The 17,845-nt window shown below is 42.2% G+C and overlaps 1 protein-coding gene across 1 annotated transcript in view; it reads right to left on the bottom strand.

The window, feature by feature from the left end:
* Positions 1-6,252: 6,252 nt before the first annotated feature.
* The window catches only part of GLA (galactosidase alpha), a 290,628-nt gene continuing 279,035 nt past the window's right edge, over positions 6,253-17,845 (bottom strand). Inside the window, exon 7 of the mRNA XM_075835636.1 lies at positions 6,253-8,421. Coding sequence (XP_075691751.1) covers positions 8,149-8,421 — 273 coding nt within the window. The 3' untranslated portion in view covers positions 6,253-8,148. The remainder of the gene's footprint in view (positions 8,422-17,845) is intronic.

Below are 17,845 nucleotides of genomic sequence, written 5' to 3' on the forward strand. Positions count from 1 at the left end.
GTCTATTGTGTCGGAATAAGGCCCGTTAGTGGTTTTACGTCGGTCACTAACGGGTTAAAGGCTTAGGAAACCTTTGCAGGTGTCTTGTGTTGATTTGCTGATTAGAATGTGACACCATGAGTCTACGATCCTCAACTTTTACCCAATATTCTAATCTTCTGAGCTGCTAAATTTTGGGTTTTCATTAACGGTTGGCCATCATCCTCAACAGTAGAAAAGAATGCTGGAAACTCTGTATGTAATGAATCTATATAATGAGTTTCACTTTTTTAATTACTTAATAAATTGGATAAAAAAGTTTATTTATTTGAGTAGGACCTGTACATGTGTATTGTACAAGCAATCCATCCCTTAGGGGAACTTAAAAAAAAAGTTGAACTGTGCGCTGTCCGGCGCCATTTTCCTGTGGACCGGAAGTCGCGGCCGGACAGTAAGATTACTACTTCTGGTCGCGGCTTCCGGACTTGTGCACTTGCAGCGGCAGCAGACTGAGCGGACGGACCAGAGGGAGCGGCGGCGGCTGGAACAGGTAAGTTATTTCTGTGTATGTAAGTGTTTTACTGTGGGTTTACTACTGTATGTAAACCTACTACACTGTGTGTTAGCTCAAAAAATGGCGACACAGTGTAGGAGGTTTGACCGTTCAATCCCCTAGTTTCTCCCGGCACTAGCCAGGATAAAGGAGGGGGGGATTCTGAGAGCTCACTAGAGCGAGTGAGTTTTCTCAAATTTTGCAGCATAAAGCAATGTGGTTGCTTTACCACATGCAATGCTGCAATTTTGGGAAATGCTCCATCTAGTGACCAGCAATGGGAAATATTATAAATTAGAATCTAATTTATAATATTTCCTGACTCGTGGAAAAAATAAAAAAAATTAGAACAATATTTAATCACCTATACACTAATTGTTTAACTAAAAAAAAAAAATTTTTTTCTAGCGTCACATTCCCTTAAAAAAAGAAGTGTTTTTTTGTTTTTTTTAAAGTGAAACGTGGTGATTCTGCACACATGTAATAAACATTTATTTATATATAATATATATATATTTTTAAATGTATTGGTTTCAGCGCAGCAGCGTCTATCCACATTAGTAAGCTGCAGAATGCTGCTGTGAGCTGTACTGGCGGCTTTGCTGACGCTAGTATGCCTCTGACACTAGTTCAAGTTTAGATTTTTCTAGTGTAAGGGTATGTTCACACAGCTTATTTTTAGCCGTTTTTTGAGCCGTAAATGCACTGGAAAAACGGAAGCTGAAGGCCTCGAAACATGTGCCAGATGATTTCAATGGGGAAAACGTTTCATTCCGACGAGGTGTTTTTCTACGCGGCAGTTTGAAAAGGAAAAAAAATAAATAAATAACACGTCAAAAAAACCGCCGCAAAAAAAAAAAAGGCTGGAAATCAGAGGCTGACACCAGCTTTGTACACACGGCCTGCGATTGCGGGCACAGACGGCTGCAGCCTGCATTTTTGGGCCGTTCTCCCATATAAAGTATGGGAGCACGGCCTGTAAAATACGAAAAATTGTTCTATAATTGTCTATAATTCCTGGCACAGTTCCACGGCACGGACACCGATCCATAGCGATATGGAAAGGTGTCTGCGGCCAATAGAACTGAATTGGTCTGTAATTGCAGACCGTATTACGTGTTCTATCTTTCCAGGGATCACTCACTGCACACTCGGTCGTGTGCATGAAGCATTAGATGTGATGTCAGAGGCATGCAGGAGCTGCTGTCAGCCGAGCAGTCAGTCCAGATCACTGACTTCTTCAGCTTACAGCAGCATACTTTTATGTAAAGTGAATGTAAGGAAACTGCAGCTCTGAAACTATATAACATTTTTAAGACCTGTATATTACAAATGTTTTTAAAAAAAATCACCATAGAAGTTGAAATAAGTCACTAAGTAAGATAACACATTGTGGTGAATCGTCAGTATTGTGAGAAACTAGACATGGACCACAATATATACATGGATCTGAACTGCTATGCATAATTTGTTAACATTTTGATCAAACTGTATAAGCCCACTTGGCACTTCAAGGTGACCTCTTTCAAAGTGGGTCCCTACTCTGCAGGAGCGGTGCTGCAACCAATAGAGGGAGCAACTCAGAGGCCCAAAAGCACCTATGCTAACAGGCTGTACCAAGCCTCCTTGGCTCTGGGCCACGTCCCCCCAAAAGTGCAGCACTACAGCAACAGATACCATCCTGCAACATGTGAACAGATGGAATAAGCTCGCCTTACCATGTGCTCCCAGTGGCCAACTGAGAGCACAAGCCAGAGCAGAAACTTATGAGGTCTTTCCTAAATTAAAATCAGCTGGGCCAAATGTGTGGAGTGCTGGTGCCAAGTAAAACCCCAAAAATTTGAGGATAGCCTATATGATAACATCAGTATTGTGAGAAACTAGACATGGATTGCACATCCACAATATATACGTTGATCTGAGCTGCTAGGCATAATATATAAACCTGAACATGAGGTTTTGATCAAACTGTATAAAACCACTTGCCACTTTAGGGTGACCTTTCAAAATGGGTCCCTACTCATCTGTTGCAGAACCGCATGGTGGCCACTGTGGTGGATGGGTGAACAATATTGCTGGTAATTAATTATGCAGCCATTCATTACCCATGTGGGCTTGGTTTGGACTGCCTGCTGATTTTGCTGTCTTTACCCTAAGGCCGGGTTCCCATGTAGTGTAAACGCTGCAGAATTATGTGCAGACATTCCGCAGCATTTACAGTAGCTGCAAAGTGGATGAGATTTTGAAAATCTCGTGCCCATACTGCAGAAAAAAATCGCAGCGTAAATGTTAATAAATTGACCTGCAGTACAGGATTTAAATCGGCAGCATTACAATTTATGCTGCGTTTTTCTGTTGCGGGTTTTCTCCATTGAAATCAATGGGGATGACAAAACCCGCAACAGAAAGCAAAGTGTTGTGAGTTTTGCAGCGTATTTGCAGTGATTACGCCGTAAAAATCGCTCCTACGGGAAGCCAAACAGAAAAAATAAATAAATCATACTTGCGCAGAACTCTCTCCTTCCTGCAGTCTGGCCTCCTGGGATGATGTTTCATCCCATGTTACCGCTGCAGCCAATCACAGGCTGCAGCATCACATGGCCTGCAACGCCATTGTAGGAAGCCCGACTACGCGCAGAGAAGACTTACCTCCTCGGGTAAGTATGAACACAATGGTGTGATTTTTCCTGGACCGAATCTACTACAGGTTCCAGGTCTGATTTTTACGCAGCATATCCACCCTGTTGGAACCTGGGCCCCGAGGTTCTAAATAGGTTTAAATTGTACCATGATTAAATCTGCAATGGTAGATATCTAAACTTACATGCTTCAATTGGATTTTATGTAAGATACTTTTATAAACAAGCAATCCAACTAGTTTGCCTAAGTCTAGTCAAACAAAAGCAGAATATTTCTTAGTTTATTACCCTGTTGCGCCATAATACATGCATTACAGAAAGTGCTTAAAGAGGCTCTGTCACCAGATTTTGCAACCCCTATCTGCTATTGCAGCAGATAGGCGCTGCAATGTAGATTACAGTAACGTTTTTATTTTTAAAAAACGAGCATTTTTGGCCAAGTTATGACCATTTTCGTATTTATGCAAATGAGGCTTGCAAAAGTCCAAGTGGGTGTGTTTAAAAGTAAAAGTCCAAGTGGGCGTGTATTATGTGCGTACATCGGGGTGTGTTTACTACTTTTACTAGCTGGGCGTTGTGTATAGAAGTGTCATCCACTTCTCTTCACAACGCCCAGCTTCTGGCAGTGCAGCACTGTGACGTCACTCACAGGTCCTGCATCGTGTCGGCACCAGAGGCTACAGATGATTCTGCATCGGCGTTTGCAGGTAAGTCGATGTAGCTACTTACCTGCAAATGCTGATGCTGCTGCAGAATCAAGTGTAGCGCTGTGGGGGGGGGGGGGGTGTGGGGTGGGGGGTGTGATTAAACACCGACTTTTTGTCTGAAATCTGGCAAATACTCAATTTTACATCTCCAGCACCTTTTTATGAAGTGAGTGGGGTTTAGCAGCCTGACAAATGTAGGCATCATTTACACGAGCGTAATATACGCGCGTGCGACGCGCGTGCTTTTCACGCGTGTCGTACGCACCTATATTAGGCTATGGGGCACTGCAGACAGTGCGTGAATTTTGCGCAGCGCGAGTGCATTGCATAAAACTCACGACATGTCCTTTCTTTGTACGCTGTTCGCGCATCTCGCACCCATTGAAGTCAATGGGTGCGTGAAAACCACGCATGACGCACGGAAGTACTTCTGTGCGAACTGCGTTGTTCGCGCAACAGCTGTCAAACTCTGAATGTAAGCAGAAAAGCACCACGTGCATTTCTGTTTACAAACATCCAAACGGTGTGCCATAATGATGGCGGCTGCGAGAATCTCGCAGCCGCGCATCATACACAGATGACACACGCAGCTTTTAAGTGCCTTTTGTGCACGCAAAACGCCACGTTTTTTGCGTGCGCAAAACGCACACGCTCGTGTAAATCAGGCCTTACTATAATTTTTTTAATCAGAATCTGGCACGGATTATAGAGAAAACCTATGCCAGTTTAAAGCTGCTGCACAGGCCTTTTCTGACTAAATGGTGAAAGCTGTTGGCACTGCCCTCTGTCACTGTGTGATGAGTCTGTATAATGGTTATGCCTAAAGATGGGGATCAGTAGCAATCCTAGCTTTTTTTTTTCTGGCAACGCCTATTGTTATATGAATAAAATCTCAATCTATGATTGTCATATTCAATGCAGCTGAAAATGCCACAGCGTGTTTGTGGTGTTCTTCTCTGCTTGTCAGGCCTCATTTACACGAGCGTAATATACGCGCGTGATTTTCACGCGTGTCGTACGCACCTATATTACTCTATGGGGCAGTGCAGACAATGCGTGAATTTTGCGCAGCGCGAGTGCGTTGCGTAAAACTCACGACGTTCTATAATCGTGCGTTTTTCGCGCATCACGCACCCATTGAAGTCAATGGGTGCGTGAAAACCACGAAGGTCGCACGGAAGCACTTCCGTGTGAACTGCGTGATTCGCGCAAGAGCTGTCAAACTGAATGTAAACAGAAAAGCACCACGTGCTTTTCTGTTTACAAACATCCGAACGGAGTGTCTTAGAGATGAGCGAACCGAACTTCACCGGGTTCGGCCGAACTCGTTTTGACCGAATCCGGCAGGAGACAGTCACTGTGCAGGGTGCTGAAAGAGTTAAACTGGTTCATCACCCTGGACAGTGACTTCCGATCCCAATATACGTGAACGTGTAAAAAAAAAAAAAAAGTTCTGACTTACCGATAACTCCCGGCTTCTTCCTCCAGTCTGACCTCCCGGGATGACAATTCAGTCCAAGCGACAGCTGCAGCCAATCACAGGCAAAGCACAGGCTGCAGCGGTCACATGGACTGCTGCGTCATCCAGGGAGGTGGGGCCAGATGTCAAGAGGGACGCGTCACCAAGGCAACGGCCGGGAAGTTCTCGGTAAGTACGAACCTCTTTTTTTTTTAAACAGGTTACTCGATATGGTGATCGGAATTCACTGTCGAGGGTGCTGAAAGAGTTACTACCGATCAGTTAACTTTCAGCACCATGGACAGTGACTGACGTCGACTAGCCTCATTTCTATGATGTCGGCTGCGCGAAAATCACGCAGCCGCGCATCATACACTGATGACACACGGAGCTGTCAAGTGCCTTTTGCGCACGCAAAAAGCTGCGTTTTTTTGCGTGCGCAAAACGCACACGCTCGTGTAAATCAGGCCTCAAGAGGAGAATGGCATTGCACTTGCTTAGTATCTCCTCTGCTGCAGATTCTGAGACTAATCTCTGCTATGATTAGGCTCTCTACATGATGGGATTGGGTTGAATGGAAAGCTGAGAAATGGCGCATGCTTGTACATCTCACATCAGGTAGGTAAACTCTATAGGGGAAGCTCTGATAAACGAATTCGTTTTAAAGTTATATATCTCGGGATGCACACTTTTTTTTGGGGGGTTTAAGTACAAAATGATTTCAAATTTGGTGCTTTATTTTAATTTTTTTTTGTTCCTCCTTTTGCCAATGTTCTAACATGCCCCAACGAGGCTAGAACTTGTCAATTCTGTCACTAAAATATAATCTAAACAAAAACTATTAAAAGATTAATAATGTAAAGAATTGCAGAACCCAAGACTTTTTTTTATTTTTATTTTAATCAAAAATCCAAATCACTTACTTAAAAAAAAACATTTTATAATGCTCCTTGTATGCAGAAATTAACACTCTGCTACTTCATGATTCTTACAAAGGGTATTTGCTGAACATTTTAATTGTAATTATAGCTGAAAATGTTGTTTTGCTGATCATTGGCTTAAATCCAGGTATGCAAATGCGTGATTTGCTACTGAAAATTGAGCTGGGATACTGGTTTTAATTATATGCAATTAGCTTAATAAAGTGTATGGATAAGGCTCTATTCACACGACAAGGTCTGGCAGGTTTTTTTTTGGCAGTTTTGCATCTGTTCTGGGCTGTGGTTCTGTTTTTAACGGCTGCCCGTGACCCGTTATGAATCAGTTTTAAAAATGGATGAATTTCGTTTGTCTGTTTTTTTGTTGGTCCCAACTCACTAAAAACACCTACAGGAAGGTCACATGATCGCCCAGTCACCATTTTCTCTTGCTTTCAGAGTATAGAGAGCTTTATCTGATCCCTCAGCTTCTTTGCATGGGTTTCTGACTTTTTCTCCGCTTTTTTTATTTTTACTTGCTACCATGTCCTCACAACCATTGAACAGTGTACTACAGCTTTGGCGGATGTCTCGGCAATTCGGATAGCAAGCGCAGATGTTGATGCCCCCTGTAAGTAGTGCCACTGTAGCTCCCTGTAGGACCGGAATCCATCTGGCCAGGTATTCTGCTTCAGGAGCTGCCCCTGATGTCACTCACTGTCCATATGGGAAGTGATTCTAGGAGCGGAATCCCCGGCCCGAGGGATTCTAACGTGGTGCTGTCTACAAGGGGGCTGTGGCAGTACCTACGGCAAAAAAAAAAACTGTTAGGAGGGAGCGAGTGTCAGAAAGCACAGCTGTCACTCGGATCATATCCAAGTGACGGCGGTGTTTTACACAGCCCCAGACTTCTATGGGCGCCATGCAAATAGGCCAAAATATGGTATGTTCCATTTTTTTTTTAAATTAAAAAATTGATTAAAAAAAATCTGCCGTGTTTATTTGGGGTGTATTTTTTTTTTTTTTTTTTTACTGCGGCCATGTGACAGTCGTTAAATAAACGCCAGTGACACTGCGGACTATCCATGCCATGTGAATAGGGCCTTAAAGTTTGTTACATCGGTTTCCTAATATCTAATTTTGAACCAAGATAATTGTGAGTTAGGCTTTATTCAGACGAACAGGAAAAACGTCCGTGCAACGCGCGTGATTTGCACGCACTTATATTAGTCTATGGGGCCGTGCAGACATGTCCGTGATTTTTACTCAGCGTGAGTCCGCTGGAAAAAAAGTCACGACATGTCCGTTCTCTGGGCGTTTTGCGCGAATCGCGCACCCATTGAAGTCAATGGGTTCGTGAAAACCACGCATGTCGCACAGAAGCACTTGCGTGGGACAAGCGTGATTCGCGCAACAGCTGTCAAAAGGATGAATGAAAACAGAAAAGCACCACGTGCTTTTCTGTTTACGAACATCCAAATGGAGTGTCATAATGATGACGGCTGCGCGAAAAGCACGCAGCCGCGCATCATATGCTGCTGCCCCACGGAGCTGTTAAGTGGTTTTTGCGCACGCAAAATGCAGCGTTTTTGCGTGCGCAAAAACGCCACGCTCGTGTGAGTGAGGCCTTAGTATGACAAATGTCTCTGCATCTGCCAATGTTGGTAGTAGCAGGGGAATATTTATGCAGGACTATCAGAGCAATAGAATCTCTCCCAGGAAAAGTCATGGACACGGTGGTTTCTGATGCACAATTTTTTTTTTAGTACATTCTCCTTCCTGAGGTATTTTTAGATATACACAGTTTTGGAATTTCTTAACAATATTAACTCATCCTTGACGTTAGGATATAGTCTAAACATGCTGTCCTTCATCTGGTTAGCCTCTTCAGCAGTTATTTAATGATAATATCTGACTCCACCTTCAACAATACAGTGCCTGAGGGGTTCACTGATAGCTGCAAAACGAACGTTGCATTATAGCTCCCGTACTCGTACCGTGTGGGAAGTAATTGTGTCAGGTAACACTTTTTACAAGCTAATCCTTTCCCGAGCATGCTGCCTGATAGAATGAAACATCGAGCACCACCTATCTCTTTCCGATTAGTCACAGAAACTGCAAGAGATCCTCCAGCAAGGGGCTTTTCCCACAATTCAAAGCTATCAACCTGAAAGAACAAATTGATATGACCCGTTATTGACATAAATGCAGTATTTGTAATAAATGGCAAAAACAATTTAAGGCTCTGTTCACGTCATAGAAGTAAAAAAAAATGACTTCTTTATGGTGCGATCTGTTCTTATAAATATTTCCATGTAGATGAATATGGGATGAAAATAAATTTCACGAATAAAAATAATTTCTCAAGGCACCCTCCATGACAGCACCACAGGAGGTAGGACCCAACCTCTAATATGGACAGGAAAAAGCACAAGTGGTTAAATAGCAGATTTAATATTTTTTTCTCCAGACGGAGGGAGTGCCCCCTTGTTTTTTGAGGGGGTTTTACATGGAACAGGATTTCACCATATTTTTTGTATGGGCCATTCATATATTTATATAAGTTAATCATGTCCCCCATTAGTTGTCTCTTTTCAAGGCTAAATAGGTTTCATTATTTTAATCTTTCTTCGTTGCTCTTCTTTGTCTTTTTTATAATGCCTGGGCATCCTTTCTATGAACGAGCCCAGAACTGAACTGCATAATCTAGATGAGGCCACACTAATGCTTTGTAAAGTGGTAATATTACATCCCTGTCCCGTGAGTCCATGCCTCTTTTAATACATGACAATATCTTGCTGGCCTTTGAAGCAGCTGATTGACACTGCATGCTGTTATATAGTTTATGATCTATATGTACACCCAGATCCTTCTCAACAAGTGACTCTCCCAGTTCTACTCCCCCCTAGGACATATGATGCATGCAGACTGTTGGTACCCAGATGCATAACTTTACATTCATCTACATTAAACCTCATTTGCCAAGTTGATGCCTAAACACAGTGTTTCCAAATCATCTTGTAATTTATGAATATCTTCTATAGACTGAACAATACGACATAGCTTGGTGTCATCTGCAAAAATAGAAATAGTGCTATTAATCCCATCCTCTATATCATTAATAAATAAGTTTAATAATAGTGGTCCAAGCACTGAACCCTGGGGTACACCACTTATAACCGGGGACCTTTCAGAGTAGGAATCATTGACCACAACGCTCTGGATACGGTCCTTGAGCCAATTCTCAATCCAATTACAAACCATACTTTCTACATTTATAGTCCTCAATTTACTCATTTAGACATCTATGAGGGACAGTGTCAAATGCTTTTGCAAAGTCCAAAAACACTATCCATAGCGGCTCCTCGGTCTAGGCTTCTACTCAACTTCATAAAAACAAATCAGGTTGGTTTGACAACTTCTGTCCTTAGTAAAACTGTGCTGTCTGTCACTTATACTATTTTTTGTGACATATATAGTCCCTCAATAGCCCCTCAAGCATTTTTCCCAGCTAACTGGTCTAGAATTACCCGGGGAAGACCTAGTGCCCTTTTTGAAAATAGGCACCACATTTGCCCTGCGCCAGTCCCTTGGAACTATACCAGTCACTAATGAACCTCTAAATATTATGAAGAGGGGGACAGAAATAACTAAACTAAGCTCTTTAAGAACTCTAAGGTGTAACCCATCTGGTACCGGGGCCTTGTGCACATTTATTTTATTTAACTTAGCTTGGACCATATCTACATTCAGCCAATTCACTATATTAATTGATGTATTAACAGCATTGGCACCGGCTACATCAGCTGCTCTCTCTTCTGTTGTATATACAGAGCTGAAGAACCCATTTAGTAACTCTGGCTTCTCTTGATCCCCTGTCACCAACTATTTAGGGGTCCTACATGTTCTGACCTTGGTTTCTTCGCATTTACATACTTGAAGAATTTTTGGGGATTTGTTTTAGTATCCCTGGCCACCTGCCTTTCATTTTGCATTTTTGCTGATTTATTACTTTTCTATAGATTTTATTAAGCTCTTTAGAATTTAAAAAGGCTACAGCTGTACCCTCAGATTTGTATTTTTCAAATGCCCTTTTGTTTTGCCATCTATTGCCCTTTTTAAATTTTGCGCTATAATTATAAAGAGTAGATTTTAAAATCTCCCACTTATCATTTGTACCATTATTTGACTGTTCCCAGTCGATGTCCTGAATTGCTGGGGATTGCGGCCTTCTTAAAATTAAGTGTTTTTGCCCTGCCAGCCTGCATTTGTTTTTACAGTATATGTACAATGTAACTATATTGTGATCACTGTTACCGAGGTTTTCACAAACATTGACGTTCCCAACAAGATCTGCATTATTAGAAATGACCAGATCCAACAGAGCTTCACCTCTAGTCAGGTCTTCCACAAACTGGGCCATAAAATTTTCCTGCAACAGGTTGAGAAAATTTCTCACCTTCGCAGTTGAAGCCGAACCATGACACCAATTAATATACCGGTAATTAAAATCTCCCATTATCACTACAGAACCCCCCTGTGCAGCCTGCTCCATCTGTTTTATATAGCTGACCTTCCATCTCCTCAGTTATATTGGGGGGGTCTATAGATTACACCAAAAGTAATTTTTTCAGTGTTTACCTCCCCACAAGGTTTCAACCTCCTCACAATCTTCACCCACTATTGCGTCTTTCACACTCGCCTTCATATCACTTCTCACATACAGACATACACCACCGCCTTTCCTATTTGCCCTGTCTTTCCGAAACAGTATAAAACCCTGTAGATTTACCTCAGTCATGTGAAGAGTCTAGCCATGTTTCAGCAACACCAACTATATCTACATGTTCCTCCAGTACCATGGCCTCTAGCTCCGCCATTTTGCTTGCAAGACTTCTGGCATTTGTGAACATACACTTTAACTTGCATTTCAAATTGCCACATTTGGTATCAGAAATGTGATTATTTGACATTATTTGGACATTTTTATTTTCATTGCTGTTTTGTAACAAAAGGATCTCCTTATCCTGTTGTCTAGTCCTCTCCTCACAGTCTGTTTCTCCTCCCACCAATATAGTCTGACCCCTCTCTAACCGCACTACCTCTTTATTTTCTACAATGACCTCCCTCCTCAGCCCTAATTTAAATACTCTGCCACCCCAGCTAGACTTCTCTCCTCCAGCACAGCGGACTCCCTTCCATTTAGGTGCAAATCATCTGCAGAATATAGTTTGTACCCCAATGAAAAGTCAGCCCAGTGCTCTAGGAACCCAAAGTCGCCTCCTCTACACCAAGTCTTAAGCCATGCATTTAACACCCTGAGCTCCCGCTGTCCTTCCTGTGATGCGCATGACACAGGGAGTATTCCAGAGAATACTACCTTGGAGGTCCTTCCCTTCAGCTTGTAGCCTAGTTCTTTAAAATTATTCTTAAGGCTCCTCCACCTATCATTTATTCGGTCATTGGTTCCCACATGGACTACGACAGCTGGATCATCACTATCCCCTCCCAGTAATTTATCCACCTGTTCCACCACATGCCGAACCCTGGTACCAGGGAGACAGCAAACCATTCAGTTGAGGCGGTCTTGGAAAACAAATTATGCTATCTGTCTTCTTGTTTATAGAATCCCCACCAACTACTAATTGTCTTGCCTTACCTGCATACCAACGACTACTAGCTGGGCTGTTCTCCTGGCTGTTAGGGAGATCAGTATCCATTAGGGCTGCCATTTCTGAGACAGACACCCTCGCATCATCACCCAACTTGCCAATTTTGCTTGGAATAACAGAAACAGGATTGGTCTTCCTCTTCTTGGACACCTTCCTACTGCCCCTAACTACATTAACCCAGCTACTTGCCTGTACCTGCTGACCCATGTCTTCACCCTCCAGGTCTACCTCACTAACTGCTTGCTCAGTGAGGAGCATGCTCTGCTCAAGATTGTCTATCACCCTCAGTGTTGCATTTTTCTCCTACAGATCTCTAATGCGAGCTTCCAGGTGAACAACATGCTCACATCTGTCACAGAGGTATTCACCGTGGAAATCCTGCTCCAGTTGTACATACACATGGCAAACTGTGCACTAAAGAAAACCTCCAATCTTGCTATACATTATCCCAGTTACAAAAAAAACAGGGAACAATTCACAAAGTAAAAGTAAAGAAGAGTACTTACAGGGACTTTAACTCCTCTTTTTAAAGAGGCTCTGTCACCAGATTTTGCAACCCCTATCTGCTATTGCAGCAGATCGGCGCTGCAATGTAGATAAGAGTAACGTTTTTATTTTTAAAAAACGAGCATTTTTGGCCAAGTTATGACCATTTTTGTATTTATGCAAATGAGGCTTGCAAAAGTCCAAGTGGGCGTGTTTAAAGTAAAAGTCCAAGTGGGCGTGTATTATGTGCGTACATCGGGGCGCTTTTACTACTTTTACTAGCTGGGCGTTCTGACGAGAAGTATCATCCACTTCTCTTCACAACGCCCAGCTTCTGGCAGTGCAGACACAGCCGTATTCTCGAGAGATCACGCTGTGTCGTCACTCACAGGTCCTGCATCGTGTCGGCCACATCGGCGCCAGAGGCTACAGTTGATTCTGCAGCAGCATCAGCGTTTGCAGGTAAGTAGCTACATCGACTTACCTGCAAACGCCGATGCTGCTGCAGAATCAACTGTAGCCTCTGGTGCCGATGTGTTCTCGCTTGTCCGACACGATGCAGGACCTGGGTCAGGAAGTGAGTGACGTCACAGCGTGATCTCTAGAGAACACGATGTGTGTCTGTGCACTGCCAGAAGCTGGGCGTTGTGAAGAGAAGTGGATGATGCTGATTCGTCAGCATCATACACTTCCATTCACAACGCCCAGCTAGTAAAAGAAGTAAAAACGCCCAGATGTACATACACAATACACGCCCAGTTGTACTTTAACTTTAAACACGCCCAGTTGTACTTTAGAAAGCCTCATTTGCATAAATATAAAAATGGTCATAACTTGGCCAAAAATGCTCGTTTTAAAAAAAAAACAAAAACGTTACTCTTATCTACATTGCAGCGCCGATCTGCTGCAATAGGAGATGGGGGTTGCAAAATCTGGTGACAGAGCCTCTTTAAAGCCTAAAAAAAGCAGCCCAGATTTCCATGAAAACATTTCTTCCTCGTCCAGGGGAAATCTTTCTCTAATTTCTTTAGGTATAGAGATACCTAAAGAAATTAGAGAAAGATTTCCCCTGGACGAGGAAGAAATTAAATCCTGGTCCGATATACCAAAAATTTATATTCAGATGGCTAAGGTGGGGAAAAAGAATATTCTTCCATTTGAATATGTAAATGGAAGAAAACAAGAGGAGAAGAGGACAAAGCGGTGCTCCTCTAAGGTAATACTGTTTGATGGAAAAGATAACATAAGCAATGCACAGTGAGCTGTTAAACTCACCTGGTTTGGTTGTGCAAGTATAGGCATAACACCACTGCTTTGCATCAATGAAAAAACTATCTTTCAAATGGACGCTGGCTGCAACCCACGGGCAAAGTCCACATTCCCCGGGGAGGACTTGAATAGAAGGAAAAAAAGTGTAGCTTTTGGGACACTGAAAGCTACACTTTTTTTCTTTCTACTTGTATTCTCCCATTTGAGTACTCTTCTCAGTTAAAAGAACCATTAGACAGGAAGGCTGACAGTCTCCTTAAAAATTCCTAGGAAGCTACCTAAGCCCAAGTACAAATGAATATTGGTGCCACCTGTGTAATCAGAGCCATGATGGCTTGATTAACCTGAGGTTCAACTTAGAGAGGGCACTCCAAGAGAAGACATTATTTCGTTAATCCCCCTTCTCTCCAAAGCCATGGGGTATTTGGCAGATTCTTTGGCAGAATCCATAAAAATTGCTTCTAGAGCGAGTGTACTATCAAAACACTGGGGATCCGTTATCTAAATATAAACTCTGTGCCATACCTTTTCAGTGAGAATGTGTACGGTCAAGATCTCGATACCATTTTAGAAAAGGCATCTGACAAAAGAAAACCCTTCCTGAACATAAGGTTCTGAAAAAGAAACAGATTTTTTGTCCCTTTGGTAATCAACAACAAACTCATAGAGGCAAGGGTAAATCTGGCAGGGGAGCTACCCGAAAGGGGGAAGAGGAGGGAGCATCTTCCTTAACCAAAGCAGACCCAATCAGGATAGACAATGACGCCGGGGAAGTAGGAGGCAAAATTTCAATTTTTTTTCCCCCAATGGGTAAACATCTCTTCCAACAAGTGGATCCTAAATTCCATATTACTAATTCTAGCAGCACCTTCTCAGCTACTTATAGGTCACATAGATCTCACCAGTCAAACACTCCAGGATTTAGGCTGGATCATTAACAGGGAAAAGTCCAATATGAATCCAGAGGGACAGAAGGTATTTTTGGGAATCATGTTGGACTCGCAAACAAATGTCTTTTCTGGCAAAATATCAAAAATTGATCCCTGAAGTTGCTAATTCTTACTCTCAGGTACAAAGACAAGTCTCTATGAGAGAGGCAATGTCAGTAATGGGGTCAATGACCTCAGGCCAGAAGGCTCTAGGCCTTGATTCTGTCAAAATGGAACAAATCTTACCTAACACTGGACAAGAAAATACTCCCACCAGATAAGGGAATCTTTTACTGAACTTGTGTGAAGAATCACAGGAACCTAGAGAAAGGGGTAGTTTGGCATCTGTCTCCCATAATATCGGTAACAGATGCACGCAAACTAGGATTGGGTGCAGTGGTATCCAGAAGAACATTTCAAGGTACCTGGTCTCAGAGGCTAAGCCTTCACTCGTCAAATTTCCTGGAATTGAGAGCCGTGCTGTAGGCCCGAAGATCAGCGGAACATTTAGTCAGAGGTTCACACATAAGAATCAATTCGGACAACATGTTGGTGTTGGTGTTGCTGAAACATGGCTGGACTCTTCACATGACTGGGCTGTAAATCTACAGGGTTTTACACTTTTTCGGAAAGACAGGACAAATAGGAAAGGTGGTGGTGTATGTCTGTATGTGAGAAATGATATGAAGGCGAGTCTGAAAAAGACAATAGTGGGTGAATACTGTGAGGAGGTTGAAACCTTGTGGGTGGAACTAGAAAGGGAGGTAAACACTGAAAAAATTACTTTTGGTGTAATCTATAGACCCCCCAATATAACTGAGGAGATGGAAGTTCAGCTATATAAACAGATGGAGCGGGCTGCACAGGCGGGTACTGTAGTGATAATGGGAGATTTTAATTTCCGGGATATTAATTGGTGTCATGGTTCAGCTTCAACTGCAAAGGGGAGACATTTCCTCGACCTGTTGCAGGAATATTTTATGGGCCAGTTTGTGCAAGACCCGACTAGAGGTGAAGCTCTGTTGGATCTGGTAATTTCTAATAATGCAGATCTTGTTGGGAATGTCAATGTTCGTGAAAACCTCGGTAACAGTGATCATAATATAGTTACATTTTACCTATACTGTAAAAAACAAACGCAGGCTGGGAGGGCAAAAACATTTAATTTTAAGAAAGCCAATTTCCCCAGGATGAGGGCTGCAATTCAGGATATGGACTGGGAAGAACTAATGTCAAATAATGGAACAAATAATAAATGGGAGATTTTCAAATCTACTTTGAGTTATTATAGTGCAAAATTTATTCCTATAGGTAACAAGTATAAAAGACTCAAATTAAACCCCACATGGCTTACACCTTCTGTGAAAGGGGCAATACACGACAAAAAAAGGGCATTTAAAAAATACAAATCCGAGGGTACAGCTGTAGCCTTTGTAAAATATAAAGAGCTTAATAAAATCTGTAAAAATGTAATAAAATTAGCAAAAATACAAAATGAAAGGCAGGTGGCCAAGGATAGTAAAACAAATCCCAAAAAATTCTTCAAGTATATAAATGCTAAAAAGCCAAGGTCTGAACATGTAGGACCCCTAGATAATGGTAATGGGGAGTTGGTCACAGGGGATCAAGAGAAGGCAGAGTTACTAAATGGGTTCTTTAGCTTTGTATATACAACAAAAGAAAGAGCAGCTGATGTAGCCGGTGCCAGTGCTGTTAATATATCAGCTGATATACTGAATTGGATGAATGTAGATATGGTCCAAGCTAAATTAAATTAAATAAATGTGCACAAGGCCCCGGGACCAGATGGGATACACCCTAGAATTCTTAAAGAGCTTAGTTCAGTTATTTCTGTCCCCCTTTTCATAATATTCAGAGAATCTCTAGTGACTGGCATAGTGCCAAGGGACTGGTGCAGCGCAAATGTGGTGCCGATTTTCAAAAAGGGCTCTAGGTCTTCCCCGGGTAATTATAGACCAGTGAGCTTAACATCCATCGTGGGGAAAATGTTTGAGGGGCTATTGAGGGACTACATACAGGATTATGTGACAATAAATAGCATTATAAGTGACAGCCAGCACGGTTTTACTAAGGACAGAAGTTGTCAAACTAACCTAATCTGTTTTTATGAAGAGGTGAGCAGAAGTCTAGACAGAGGGGCCACTGTGGATTTAGTGTTTTTGGACTTTGCAAAGGCATTTGACACTGTCCCCCATAGGCGCTTAATGGGTAAATTAAGGACTATAGGTTTAGAAAATATAGTTTGTAATTGGATTGAGAATTGGCTCAAGGACCGTATACAGAGAGTTGTGGTCAATGATTCCTACTCTGAATGGTCCCCGGTAATAAGTGGTGTACCCCAGGGTTCAGTGCTGGGACCACTATTATTCAACTTATTTATTAATGATATAGAAGATGGGATTAATAGCGCTATTTCTATTTTTGCAGATGACACCAAGCTATGTAATATAGTTCAGTCTATGGAAGATGTTCATGAATTGCAGGCAGATTTAAACAAACTAAGTGTTTGGGCGTCCACTTGGCAGATGAAGTTTAATGTAGATAAATGTAAAGTTATGCATCTGGGTACCAACAACCTGCATGCATCATATGTCCTAGGGGGAGCTACACTGGCGGATTCACTTGTTGAGAAGGATCTGGGTGTACTTGTAAATCATAAACTCAATAACAGCATGCAATGTCAATCAGCTGCTTCAAAGGCCAGCAGGATATTGTCGTGTATTAAAAGAGGCATGGACTCACGGGACAGGGATGTAATATTGCAACTTTACAAAGCATTAGTGAGGCCTCATCTAGAATATGCAGTTCAGTTCTGGGCTCCAGTTCATAGAAAGGATGCCCTGGAGTTGGAAAAAATACAAAGAAGAGCAACGAAGCTAATTAGGGGCATAAAGAATTTAAGTTATGAGGAAAGACCGAAAGAATTAAACCTATTTAGCCTTGAAAAAAGACGACTAAGGGGGGACATGATTAACTAAAATAAATATATTAATGGCACATACAAAAAATATGGTGAAATCCTGTTCCTTGTAAAACCCCCTCAAAAAACAAGGGGGCACTCCCTCCGTCTGGAGAAAAAAAGGTTCAAGCTGCAGAGGCGACAAGCCTTCTTTACCGTGAGAACTGTGAATCTATGGAATAGCCTACCGCAGGAGTTGGTCACAGCAGGGACAGTAGATGGCTTTAAAAAAGGGTTAGATAATTTCCTAGAACA

Source organism: Rhinoderma darwinii, chromosome 8 (assembly GCF_050947455.1).
Source record: "Rhinoderma darwinii isolate aRhiDar2 chromosome 8, aRhiDar2.hap1, whole genome shotgun sequence".
Classification (NCBI taxonomy): domain Eukaryota; kingdom Metazoa; phylum Chordata; class Amphibia; order Anura; family Rhinodermatidae; genus Rhinoderma; species Rhinoderma darwinii.